Source organism: Anomaloglossus baeobatrachus, chromosome 3 (genome assembly GCF_048569485.1).
Source record: "Anomaloglossus baeobatrachus isolate aAnoBae1 chromosome 3, aAnoBae1.hap1, whole genome shotgun sequence".
Taxonomy (NCBI): domain Eukaryota; kingdom Metazoa; phylum Chordata; class Amphibia; order Anura; family Aromobatidae; genus Anomaloglossus; species Anomaloglossus baeobatrachus.
The window spans coordinates 159,798,989-159,812,964 of record NC_134355.1 but is presented as its reverse complement, the minus strand read 5'-3'; the positions used below and the strand labels follow the sequence as shown (position 1 = coordinate 159,812,964).

At 42.7% G+C, this 13,976-nt stretch overlaps 1 protein-coding gene across 1 annotated transcript in view; it reads right to left on the bottom strand.

The window, feature by feature from the left end:
* Positions 1 to 13,976, bottom strand: part of ADGB (androglobin) — a 499,062-nt gene that overhangs the window by 435,764 nt on the left and 49,322 nt on the right. Inside the window, exons 2-3 of the mRNA XM_075339549.1 lie at positions 13,117 to 13,279; positions 8,280 to 8,372 (exon numbers count right to left, since the gene is read on the bottom strand). Coding sequence (XP_075195664.1) covers positions 8,280 to 8,372; positions 13,117 to 13,279 — 256 coding nt within the window. The remainder of the gene's footprint in view (positions 1 to 8,279; positions 8,373 to 13,116; positions 13,280 to 13,976) is intronic.

Below are 13,976 nucleotides of genomic sequence, written 5' to 3'. Positions count from 1 at the left end.
TGCTCTGTTTGTCCCGTGCTTTGTATGTTTGCCCCGTGCTCTGTTTGTTTGCCCCGTGCTCTGTTTGTTTGCCCCGTGCTCTGTTTGTCCCGTGCTCTGTTTGTCCCGTGCTCTGTATGTTTGCCCCGTGCTCTGTTTGTCCCGTGCTCTGTTTGTCCCGTGCTCTGTATGTTTGCCCCGTGCTCTGTATGTTTGCCCCGTGCTCTGTTTGTTTGCCCCGTGCTCTGTTTGTTTACTCCGTGCTCTGTATGTTTGCCCCGTGCTCTGTTTGTTTGCCCCGTGCTCTGTTTGTTTGCCCCGTGCTCTGTTTGCCCCGTGCTGTTTGTTTGCCGCGTGCTCTGTATGTTTGCCTCGTGCTCTGTATGTTTGCCTCCGTGCTCTGTTTGTCCCGTGCTCTGTATGTTTGCCCCGTGCTCTGTATGTTTGCCTCGTGCTCTGTATGTTTGCCTCCGTGCTCTGTTTATCCCGTGCTCTGTATGTTTGCCCCGTACTCTGTTTGTCCCGTGTTCTGTTTGTCCCGTGCTTTGTATGTTTGCCTCGTGCTCTGTTTGTTTGCCCCGTGCTCTGTTTGTCCCGTGCTCTGTATGTTTGCCCCGTGCTCTGTTTGTCCCGTGCTCTGTTTGTCCCGTGCTCTGTATGTTTGCCCCGTGCTCTGTTTGTTTGCCCCGTGCTCTGTTTGTTTGCCCTGTGCTCTGTATGTTTGCCCCGTGCTCTGTATGTTTGCCCCGTGCTCTGTATGTTTGCCCCATGCTCTATATGTTTGCCCTGTGCTCTGTTTGTTTGCCCCATGATCTGCATGCCCCGTGCTCTGTATGTTTGCCCCGTGCTCTGTATGTTTTCCCCGTGCTCTGTATGTTTGCCCCGTGCTCTGTATGTTTGCCCCGTGCTCTGTATGTTTGCCCCGTGCTCTGTATGTTTGCCCCCGTGCTCTGTATGCTTGCCACCGTGCTCTGTATGTTTGCCCCCGTGCTCTGTATGTTTGCCCCCGTGCTCTGTATGTTTGCCCCGTGCTCTGTATGTTTGCCCCCGTGCTCTGTATGTTTGCCCCCGTGCTCTGTATGTTTGCCCCCGTGCTCTGTATGTTTGCCCCGTGCTCTGTATGTTTGCCCCGTGCTCTGTATGTTTGCCCCATGCTCTATATGTTTGCCCTGTGCTCTGTTTGTTTGCCCCATGATCTGCATGCCCCGTGCTCTGTATGTTTGCCCCGTGCTCTGTATGTTTTCCCCGTGCTCTGTATGTTTGCCCCGTGCTCTGTATGTTTGCCCCGTGCTCTGTATGTTTGCCCCCGTGCTCTGTATGTTTGCCCCCGTGCTCTGTATGTTTGTCCCGTGCTCTGTATGTTTGCCCCCGTGCTCTGTATGTTTGCCTTGTGCTCTGTATGTTTGCCCCGTGCTCTGTATGTTTGCCCTGTGCTCTGTATGTTTGCCCCATGCTCTATATGTTTGCCCTGTGCTCTGTTTGTTTGCCCCATGATCTGCATGCCCCGTGCTCTGTATGTTTGCCCCGTGCTCTGTATGTTTGCCCCGTGCTCTGTATGTTTGCCCCCGTGCTCTGTATGTTTGCCCCCGTGCTCTGTATGTTTGCCCCCGTGCTCTGTATGTTTGCCCCCGTGCTCTGTATGTTTGCCTTGTGCTCTGTATGTTTGCCCCATGCTCCCATATTTTCCCCATGCTCTGTATGTTTGCTCCGTGCTCCCATGTTTGCCCCGTGCTGGCTCTGTCCTCCGCACCTTGGCACAGCCGCACACAGCTTAAAAATAAAAAAAACTCACCTTGCAGCAGCCGCTCCATCGCTGCGTCCTCAGTCAGTTCAGTTCCCGCGCGGCCACAAGACCCCGGCGCCGCCTACTGACGCTCCTCCGTCTCCTAGGCAACCGGCCTGCGGCCTAGGAGAGGAGGTGTGTCAGAGCGAGGAGAAATGTCTCCTCTGCTCCAACACCACTTTGCACTGTCTGCGCAACCACACTGACAGTGCAAAGTGGCTGAATGTGGCGACAGCGCGTGTGCCAGCAAAAAGGGCTCTGCGTGCCCAGTCTGGCACGCGTGCTATAGGTTCGCCATCACTGGCCTAAGGCATTGGATCAATGGTGGTTTCATTGTTGAGCTATATGTGAGTATCCTACAAGATGAGTTACTTGGTACACTTGAGTACAATATCATCCTTTTCATACCCATAGTACTCAAGTGTATGAAGTAGAATGCTCACATATAGCTCAGCATTGATACAACCATCGATCCTGGTCGAGTATACAACGCCTTTGGCTGTCAATCAATGTGCTGGAGTGTGGTTATAGTATGCTCACTGTATGAGTGGTGACTGTAACATCAATCTGCACTGCCCTGATGACTGCAGGGAGAATATAAAGTTATTTTCTTTATGTAGCCTCCATACCAGTAAGCCTGCCAGACATTATATAAATGGCATCTGTCTGCTGATTGCGGTTATGGAGGTGACAGGTTCCCTTTAAGGTCTTTTCAGGCCTGGTCATTAACATGTTAATGGGCTAGAAATAAACAAACAGTAACTGCCTTAAGAAATCAAATGTGTTATTTGCTGTTCAGATGCAAGGAGGCTTCTGTTTTTTTCTGTATACTTCCACTAGATGGCAATCATATCCTATGTGCAAGAAAAGTAACTAACCCAAAAGAATGGACCCTTGTAACTTTCATCATTTATCTGCATTAATATAAAACCAAAGATCCTGAACGCTGGTTTATGCAATTAATGTATGGACACAATTCTGTAAATTTAGCTGCTATTTAATGAATACTTACTATTCTCTACTCCGGGTATACTTTATAGAAGGCTGTTACTCATGAGCTGTTGTAAGGTCACTGCTGCGACATCCAAAATGTATTTTAATTCTAAATTAGACAATAGTGACTTACAGAAGGGGACGACTGACTCTGACATTGGGGTACTCACAAGACAAGTCATCCTGGAGGAAAAAGCCTGTATAGGATAATGACTGTCTTCAGTCATTATGCACTATACATATTTAAAGAGTAACCATATTTGTATTTATTTATTTTTCTAAATATGTTCTACATGGAAAGTTATGAGACTTTCCAATTCTATTCATTATGGGATTTATCTTCATTGCTATAAAAAAACATTTGCATATAAGTCGCTTCCAAACCTCTGCTTTTCACCAGTCTAATTTCTTGCCTTCAGCTGCATTGATAACATAATCATTTGGAGTACAGATGATGGCAGTGAAATGGTTAGCACCTGTGTCTTCCTTTGAGTTTTGTGCTTATCAGAAGAATCTCCTGCAGAAGCTTTACTCTAGAGTAAGAGAGACCCTGATCCTGAGCTGACCCCTTTCACTACCATCATCTGGACTCCAAATGGTTATATTCTTATATCAAAGTAAATAAAAATAGGCAAATAGATTGTAGAAAAAGCAGATAAGGTTCGGAAGCCTCTTATGTGCGTTTTGTTTACAACAATGAAGACATATCTAATACACTGATTTGCAAAGGTTCATAACTTTCTATGAAGGAAAGAAAAATTCTTCAGCTCACCTGTTGCCCGGACTGCTGGACCTTGCGGGTGCCTAGGATCCGTCGGTAAGTCCCAACCGGTTAGTGGATGAAGGAAATAGGAAAAATGATCCGGCACTGATTCTCCTTTTAAGATAAAATCTCCAAAGTCTTTATTAGAAATATTAAAAATATTAAAAACATTGTGAAGGCAGAGTATGAATCTTTACATGGAAACTTTACGCGTTTCGGACTACACCATAAAAACAACTAGAGTCCTTAATCATAAGTGATATGATTAAGGACTCTAGTTGTTTTTATGGTGTAGTCCGAAACGCGTAAAGTTTCCATGTAAAGATTCATACTCGGCCTTCACGATGTTTTTAATATTTCTAATAAAGACTTTGGAGATTTTATCTTAAAAGGAGAATAAGTGCCGGATCATTTTTCCTATTTCCTTCATCTCATAACTTTCTATGTTGGACAAAATTCTAAAAAAAAAATATATATATATTTTCTCTTAAAGGGAATCAGTCAGCAGGTTTTTGCCATGTAATCAGAAGACAGCATGCTGCAAAAGTTAATCTTCAGATTACATCCATATGTCTCTTATCTCAAAGTTTGTTTTTGTTTACCTGCAAAGTTAGTTTAAAGGCCACGTCTCACTAAGCAACATCGCTAGCAACATCGCTGCTGAGTCATGGGTTTTGTGATGCAACAGCCATCTTTCTAGCGATGTCGCTGTGTGTGACATCCAGCAACGACCTGACCCCTGCCGTGAGGTCGCCGGTTGTTGCCGAATGTCCTGGACCATTTTTTAGTTTTTGCTCTCCCGCTGTGAAGCACACATCGCTGTGTGTGACAGCGAGAGAGCAACAACTGAATGTGCAGGGAGCAGGGAGCCGTCTCCTTGCTCCCTGCACATGTAGCCAGAGTACACATCGGGTAAATAAGCAAAGCAGTTTGCTTATTAACCCAATGGGTACTCTGGCTAGGAGTGTAGGGAGCCAGCGCTAAGCGGTGTGCGCTGGTTACCAAGGTAAATATCGGGAAACCAAGTGCTTGGTTACCCGATATTTAACTTAGTTACCAAGCGCAGCATCGCTTCCACGCGTCGCTGGTGGCTGGGGGCTGTTCACTGGTCGCTGGTGAGATCTGCCTGTTTGACAGCTCACCAGCGACCATGTAGCGACACTCCAGCAATCCCTGCCAGGTCAGATTGCTGGTGGGATCGCTGGAGCATCGCTTAGTGTGACGGTACCTTAAGCTTCTTTGCTTTATCATTAGTGGAGCTCAGCTGTATGTGAGTTGTAGTCCAACTTCACCCCCTTCTATGATTAGGAGCTTCTGTCTATGGAAATGTACACTGAAAGCCTGGGCAGCTACATGCAAAAAAATTAAATCTTTGATTATATAAGAATGGCTGCACCCGGTAATCTAAGTGATACATCTTAAGATTCAGGATCTCTTTGCCTACATCATGCTCCTCTTAGATAAGTAGCAAAAACTTGCTGACAAATTCCCTATAAAGTAACAACACACAAGAGGGGGCAGTGTATGACATGCATGCAGCTGCTAACAGACCAGTGTTTATGCACTGTTCTGTGTATTAATTTTATCATATACATGTCTTCCATAAAAAATCCATTGGTTTCAAAAGGATTTTTAAGTTAGCAGGATTTAGCCTATATTTTGTTATATAACAGAATACTGTAGTATGCAAAGTAATTCTGTCTATAAAAAAATGAAAAAAAAGGTAGTTGAAATTATAGCTGATACAATAAGAAAAAGGAATAGTTAAAGAAACCCATACAATACACTGATCCTGGCTGCCGGTATCTCCTGGAAACTGCAGACAGCCAAGCTTTACAATGAATTTAGTTTTATTTGCTGTCAAAGTGAATGGCAAAGTGAAATGCAGGACCCCCATAATGCTAATAACACGGTATGTCCTGGGAAATTGAAGTGGAGCCAATAGTTTTCTTTTTTTCTCCACATGTAAGTGTGAATATGTGTACACGTCCATATTGTATGACGTTTATCAAGGACACAATTCTATATATAACACAGAAAATTTCTGAAAAACCAAGAGTGGCAGAAACCAGTGATATCCCGGCTGAATCCTGACCATGGCTAATGCAACACACAGGAGAGTAAAGGCCCCATCACACACAACGAGATCGTTACCGAGTCACAGTTTCTGTGACGCAGCAAAAATCTCACCAGCGATCTCGTTATGTGTGACACCTACTAGCGACCAGGCCCCTGCTGTGAGATCGCTAGTGTTTGCCGAATGATCTGGACCATTTTCTTCAAAGGTGATGTCCTGCTGGGCAGGACACATCGCTGTGTTTGACACTGTGTGACAGGGTCACAGTGACTGCTGAGATCATTATACAAGTCGCTACTGTGACCTGTATCGTTACTGCTTCGTTGGTAAGATCTGACTGTGTGACATCTCACCTGCGACCTCCCAGCGACTTACCAGCGATCCTTATCAGGTCGTATCGTTGTCGGGATCGCTGGTAAGTCGTTGTGTGTGACCGGGCTTTAAGTGTGCAATAATGAGCTCTGTATAGGTGCTGGAAGGGTGTTTATGAGGAACCGGCAATACATTTTCCCAAGGAGCCACATCAGAGACCTTGATGAGAAGGATAGAAGAGGGACGCGCTGTGATGGTACCTGGTGGCAGGAAATAAAAACAATTGTGCCAAAAGGCTGCTCACCTATTAGGGTTGCGCACCCCTGCACAACCTCAGTTAAGGTAAATGGAATAATCCATGGGAGCTGATGGAATCCGTGCTGGCTGGACACACATGGCCGCCGCTTGGGTCTTGGTTCCAGGTATTACCACGTCATTGGGGAAGACCGGAAGTACATCACCACAGGTCCTGCCGCACGCCTTTCATGGGCCCCGTAGCCTGACAACTGCAGGTCCTATCAAATTTATTAAATGCCGTATTCCCAGAGCTGCTGCTGCCGTTAATACCTCGGCCGGGATATAACACATAGCTAGAGCAGTGATAGCGGTCAGGTGGAGCGCTAGGGAACAAAACAATTTAATCCAAGTGTAAAAGAACAAACCTTTTTATTAGAACCCGCTAACTGGTTACAACGTGTTTCGATAGCCTATGCTATCTTCATCAACTGCTCAAATGGTTTTACAGTGGAGCCACACTGTTGTGGCACAGACATTAGTTTCCTAGACTATTAACATAACAAATATTGAGGTGGATGAGTGTCAGGTGTAGGCCTGGTGCTTCGAGACCCTGCCACTACAGAGAACCCACAACTTGGAGTCTCCACATTTCCAAAAATTAGGGGCAGAAACAATGAAAAGTGGCATTAATTGCCCCAGAGTACAAATAGTAATGGATGCATGGGACAGGGACTGGAACAAGGCCTGGCTCAGCATTTCTAGCTTAAACATTGATCAGTAACAGGTGGATGAGTGACAGGTCTAGGCCTCATGCTCTGAGACCCCTGCCACCAGATGATCGTGACATCAGCATAGTTTCTGCAGAACCATTTCTCTTCTGCTGTTTACCACAGGTCCTGCAGTATCATTTCTCTGCTGAGCTCTGCCCATTATGGTCACATGATCGTGACATCAGCATTAGGGATGATCGAATACTTTGATTATTCGGCTTCGCGAATATTTTCCGAATACCTTGCCGCTATTCGACTATTCGCGAATATTCGATGTGCAATGTAAGTCTATGGGAAACCCAAATAACAACTATTTGGAACTATTTGGTCTTCCCATAGACTTACATGGCGCATCGAATAGTCAAATAGCGGCGATGTATTCGTAAAATATTTGCAAAGCCAAATAATCAAAGTATTTGATCATCCCTAATCAGCATAGGTCCTTTACTACCATTTCTCTAATGTTGAGCTCTGGAGCTCAGCATTGGAGAAGTGGTGGTGAAAGACCTGTGCTGATGTCATGATCAAGTGACCGTAATGGGCGGAGCTTAGCAGAGAAGTGGTGGTGAAGGACTTGTGGTGTAATCAATTACAATGCTGGCATGACTAAGTGAAAAAAAGAATCGTGCCTGAACGTGAGTGACAGCGACAGATCCCAGCAAAAGCTCCATCCCTATGACTGAAATCTAAGCAATGTACTGTATTCATTTAAGCATATAAAGTCTTTTTTAAAGATAAATAGATGGAGTCTTTTAAACCAAGTTCGTGATGCACAATGCATCATCTAAAACACAGTGGGGGCAGTTTAATATAAAAAAAATGACAGGATCTCTTTAAAGGGCTTTTCTGAAAAATCCTTATCCCCAGGCACAGATTGTTTTAAATAACAGACTGTGCTTTACTCACCTTCCCCAGGTCCACTGCTGAGTCTCCACCACTGCTCCTGGTCTCTGATACTGTCTGCAGCGCTGATGTCACACTGCTGCAGCCAATCAGTGAGCTCAGCAGCTCTGTCTGAGTAAATGATGTTATTTGGGGTTTGGCACTACTGAGTTAACATCAGCTATGTGAATACAATTTGTGTTTTCTGTAATGTTAATATTAATAATTACCATTATGTTTTTGTTAGCATTAGGGTTAACAATAGTTTATGTTTTTAGCCACACGTACCTTTAACATTAGACATATTTGTGTCATCTCTCAATAAAATCTTTTTAAGAGATTAATGATTGCGTTAGCAGCCAGAAAGCGCATAGATCTCAATGAGAACATGGAGCAGTATAGTACAGTTTATTATACTCTGCAGCACTTCAAAAGAGAATTTATTGAGATTCCGCCTTTTCATTTAGGCACAATAATTCTTACCGCGCTTGTTATAAACTCATGGGGACGTTTCCATGAATGGATTTTTAGATTAGCTGGTAATTCAATTTTTCCTTCAGGATCATCAAAAAAATGCTGAAAACAAAACAAAAATAGATTTATAGAAAATCTACAAAGAAAAGTCCATAGAAGCTACATCCTACTGGGAGTTTCCAAATTGTGTAGAAAATTACAGAATGCCTCATAGGCAGGAATTTAGGAAATATTCCAAAAACATACTGAGGTTAATTGGCTTCCTATGTAACTGACCGTAGCATTTGTATGCAAGGGGATATTTAAAAAATTAAGATTACGAACCCCACTAATAGTCAGTCAATTCAGAGTATCTTAGAAGAGTACTAGAACAAACAAGAATTTAGAATAAAAGATCAATCTGTAGGAACATTTATTTTACTTAAATGCATGAAATTGGGGTTAAAAATAATTTTCATAATTGAATTTCATTAAAAGCTTTGCAACATTTGGCTCTTACAGAAGAGCTCAAAAAAAGGCAGATAGGAGACCTAAATATTTCTTATCAAACCATCATAGTGGGCTTACTGACAAATCTCCGTTAACTCTTTCTGACGAATTCTCAGCTCATTCTACAGCCAGCAATAGATACTGCAACAAGAAATCGCAATACCTGATGCCTTTAAATACATGTTCCTTTTTAAAATTAGTGTCATGCAGCAGTTATATATATATATATATATATATATATATATATATATTTATATGAGAAAAAATTCCAGCCGCACACTGTGAAAAACCAAAATAAATTCTACCTTATACATAAATGGAGGCATTTAGAATATTATAATGGCCATTGTAATACTAGCCCAGCGCCCCTTCACGGCACCCTCCTTTGATGGGTCCTACACTACACTGCATCTTCTTTGGGTTTTAAAAACCTACAAGATCAGCTGGTGAACACAAGGGAGGCTAATGAAGCTGCCAGGAGCTGGGGTGCAAATCCAGCAAACAGCACTCCCTGTTATATGCTTAATGCCAGAATCACACTTGCTAGTGCCTCGCGTGTAACTCGCGCGAGTCTCTCATGGTAGAACCCGGCTTGGCCGCACACTCCCCTGACAGGAGCGGGTCGGTTGCATGTATCTCTATGCAGCTGAGACACTCCTGTCCGGTGAGTGTGCGGCCATGCCGGGTGATTCAATGAGAGACTCGCGCGAGTTACACGCGAGGCACTAGCAAGTGTGATTCTGGCCTTATACAATAGAAAAAAACAGAATGAAACAGGGGTTCCCTTGCTGGTTTCCCACGCTGGTACTAACCTGACTTCAACCCGTACTGGCAGCACCTTGACAATGTGAACAGGTGCGTATCTGGATGGTATATAAATATGAGAAAAAAGTCCAGCCGCACACTGAAAACCCCAAATAAATTCTACCTTATACATAAATAGAGGTATTTAGAATATTATAATGGCCATTGTAATACCAGCCCAGCGCCCCTTCAAGGCAACCTCCTTTGCTGGGTCCTACACTACATATATACTTATAGATATAGATATATACAATGCCTTGCTAAAGTATTCTGCCCCCTTGAATTTTTCAACCTTTTCCCACATTTCAGGCTTCAAACATAAAGGTAAAAATTTTAATGTTATGGTGAAAATCATCAACATGTGGGACATAATTGTGAAGTTGACAAACGTATTGCTTGTTTTAAACTTTTTTAAAAAATAAATAACTGAAAATTGGGGCGTGCAATATTATTTTGCCCCTTTAAGTTAATACTTTGTAGCGCCACCTTTTGCCGCGATTACAGCTGCAAGTCGCTTGGAAATTCTTGTCCATTCTTCCTTTGTAAACAGCTCGAGCTCAGTTAGGTTGGGTGGAGAGCGTTTGTGAACAGCAGTTTTCAGCTCTTTCCTCAGATTCTGGATTGGATTCAGGTCTGGACTGTGACTTGGCCATTCTAACACCTGGATACGTTTATTTGTGGACCATTCCATTGTAGATTTTGCTTTATGTTTGGGATCATTGTCTTGTTGGAAGACAAATCTCCATCCCAGTCTCAGGTCTTTTGCAGACTCCAACAGGTTTTCTTCAAGAATGGTACTGTATCAGGCTCCATCCATCTTCCCATCAATTTTAACCATCTTTCCTATCCCTGCTGAAGAAAAGCAGGCCCAAACCATGATGCTGCCACCACCATGTTTGACAGTGGGGATGGTGTGTTCAGGGTGATGAGCTGTGTTGCTTTTTGTGCCCAAATAGTTCAATTTTGGTTTCATCTGACCAGAGCACCTTCTTCCACATGTTTAGTGTGTTACCCAGGTGGCTTGTGACAAACTTTAAATGACACTTTTTATGGATATCTTTGAGAAATGGCTTTCTTCTTGCCAATCTTCCATAAAGGCCAGATTTGTGCAGTGTACGACTGATTGTTGTCCTCTGGACAGACTCTCCCACCTCAGCTGTAGAACTCTGCAGTTCATCCAGAGTGATCCAGAGTGATCATGGGCCTCTTGGCTGCGTCTCCTATCAGTTTTCTCCTTGTTTGAGATGACATTTTTGATGGACGGCCGGGTCTTGGTGCATTTGCAGTGGTATGATACTCCTTCCATTTCAATATGATCACTTGCACAGTGCTCCTTGGGATGTTTAAGGTTTTGGAAATCTTTTTGTAACCAAATCCGGCTTTAAACTTCTCCACAATGGTATCTTTGACCTGCCTGTTGTGTTCCTTGGTCTTCATGATGCTATCTTCGCTTGAAACAGAACACTGAGACTATCACAGAGCAGGTGCATTTATACGGAGACATGATTACACACAGGTGCATTATATTTATCATCATCAGTCATTTAGGACAACATTGGATCATTCCAATGAACTTCTGGAGTGAGTTTGCTGCACTGAGAGTGAAGGGACCGAATAATAATGCACGCCCCAATTTTCAGTTATTTATTTTTTAAAAAAAGTTTAAAATAAGCAATAAATTTCGTCCAACTTCACAATTGTGTCCCACTTGTTGTTGAGTCTTCACCATAACATTCAAATTTTTATCTTTATGTTTGAAGCCCGAAATGTGAGAAAAGGTTGAAAAATTCAAGGGGGGCGAATACTTTTGCAAGGAACTATATATATATATATATATATATATATATATGTGCACTGCTTACAAAAAGTTAGGGATTTTTGGCTTTTGGGAGAAATTTATATAAAATGTAAAAAGTTCAGGCTACAGTGATAGTATATTTCATGATCAGAATAGTACATTTAAGTAGAAGCATGTAAAGATGATTTGCTCATATCAAACAAAGTATTGAAACAAAAGCCAACAGTGGAGGCTATACCCCCCAAATGTCAACTTGTCATGTGGATTTGAGCATCTTTTGCTGTTCACAAGTGGAGTTATAGTCTGCTGGGGCATGGCATCCTACTTTTCTTGAAGGGTGGCCCTCAGGTCATTGAAATTATGGGGTACAAAATTACGAGCCTTTACACGGCAACTCGGCTGATCCCATAGGTTTTCTATAGGATTCAGGTTTGGAAAAAGTGCAGTCCACTTTATTTGAGGTTCACTAGCTTCCAGCAGCCATTCTCTAATGATGCAACCTCGATGAGCTAGAGTATCGCCATCCAAGAAGAGGAAATTAGGCCTGTGTTGTACATGAAGAGGCTAAATGACTGGATTAATGATGTTTTTCAAGTAGTATGGGCTTGTCACTGTACCAGTCACAAAGTGTAGGGCACTTCTGTATTGACTAGACACCTGCCCACACTGTAACACCACCAAAGACTCAACTGGTGACAACAGTGGCTGATGCATAGCGCTCTCCTAGAGAGCCTTATAGTCACCTTGTTTCTCCCAGGGATCACAAGAGATAGCTATGTCCTGCGATCACTATAAGAGTTGCTGCTGTTTCACATTCTCTGGATATATGTGATACGTCTGAAGGTGGGGAGAGTGAAGTGGCCGCAGGGATTGCGTGAAGTAACAATCTCATGTGATCCCCAGGAGAGGCAGTGCCGACACTGCTGGAATGGCCCCGGCACTAGAGGTGAGTATAGGTGTAGTTACTTTATGAGGGGGAACATAATGATTGAGAAGGGGTTATCTAAGTAACGAACAACCCCTTTAAGAGAAACATGAATTTCTCTGGAATAAGATATTGGATCTAAGATTGCTTTAACGCCTCAGGACAAAGCCAGTGAATGGGAGTGTAGTGACGTAAAAGTTTTAAAAACGTAAATAACATGGATCAAAGAATAAAGAGATGTTAATAAATGTCATTTCATAAATCTCAATCACTAAGTAAAAATTCTAAGGAAGTATGCAATATATATATATAGAGAGAGGGAGCAAAAGTAAGGTGTCATAATGAGAGGCCCACTGCCCTTGGCTCCTCACTACCGTATCTATTACTGTATACAATTTGATAAGACACCAATATGACAAAATTGAATTATCATGCTGAAGAAGAGAAGAGGGCAAACCTGGCCCCAGCTCATCTGTTTTTGTGACAAGCTCATTTAGTATGAAAACACTCGTTAATTTTTAGCATGATAAATTGGGTTGTCCTCCTATTTAATAATAATTCTCTCTCTTAGATTATACAAAATTATACAAAATGCAACATTTTTTCAATTGAAATCATCAATCAAAAAATTGCCCCACATCTAGATTGTGCTCTTCCATCATTGTTGTGGTGTACCTAATGTGCTGATTACTATTGAAATGAATGGGCCTATGGTGCACTGACCTTGTGCTTAGTATCAGACATCATCATGTACAGACTACTGTATCTGTTACATGTTCATACACAGATGAAAAAAGTTGTATTAAGGAAAAACTTCTAGTAGTACTTACTAATGCTGGACTCTTTCCGGTTTTGTCTTTTTCCTTCCCGCCTTTTCCGGTGTCCCATTTCTCTCCATTTACATCTGCCTCATTCCATTCTGGCCACATCGAAGATCTTCCTTTCTTAAACTCAACTGAGGCAACCAATGTATTGGCAACTAATGATGCCATACTAGAAAGTAGAACATATATATGTTTCATTATTGATGTCAAAATAAAGAAAATGATTAGAATGAATTTAACATTATTTTCTATATTTCTGGATGCCTAAAGTTGGTGCTGGATGGGTGGCTTTGGCGACAACAGAAATTATATGGTCAAAGACCAATAAGGGGCGAGGAGTGTGGAGGTAGCAGTAGTGTGATCACATTTGCTCTCACTTATATGTTCATGTAGTATTACAATACACTGTCTGTCTCACACGTCTAACTATTTTTGACACCTTTATCACTTTAAGGGTTCCCTTACATTGTCAGATAAAACAGACGAGTGCAATGTGAGAAAAAATCTTTGTTAGACCTCTTTCACACATCAGTAAAAAACACAAGTTTTTCACTGACGTGTTGAAGGTACGTATGGCCCTCTGTGTGCCTTGATTTTGGTACACGTGTGTTTCTGTGCTATTCGTGATAGCACACAGAAAGCAGGAACGTTATACTCACCTGTCCCTGGTGCTGCTGTCCCTGGTGCTGATGTCTCCCATGCTGCTGCTTCTGGGTCTACAGTGCAGTGAATATTCATGAGCATAATTAGTGGGCCTGGAAGCAGGAGACAACAGAGCCGAAGACAACAGCGCTGGAGACAGGTGAGTTTAAATATCATTTTATTTCAGAAACACATGTTTTCTCCCGTACGTGTCACATTTATGT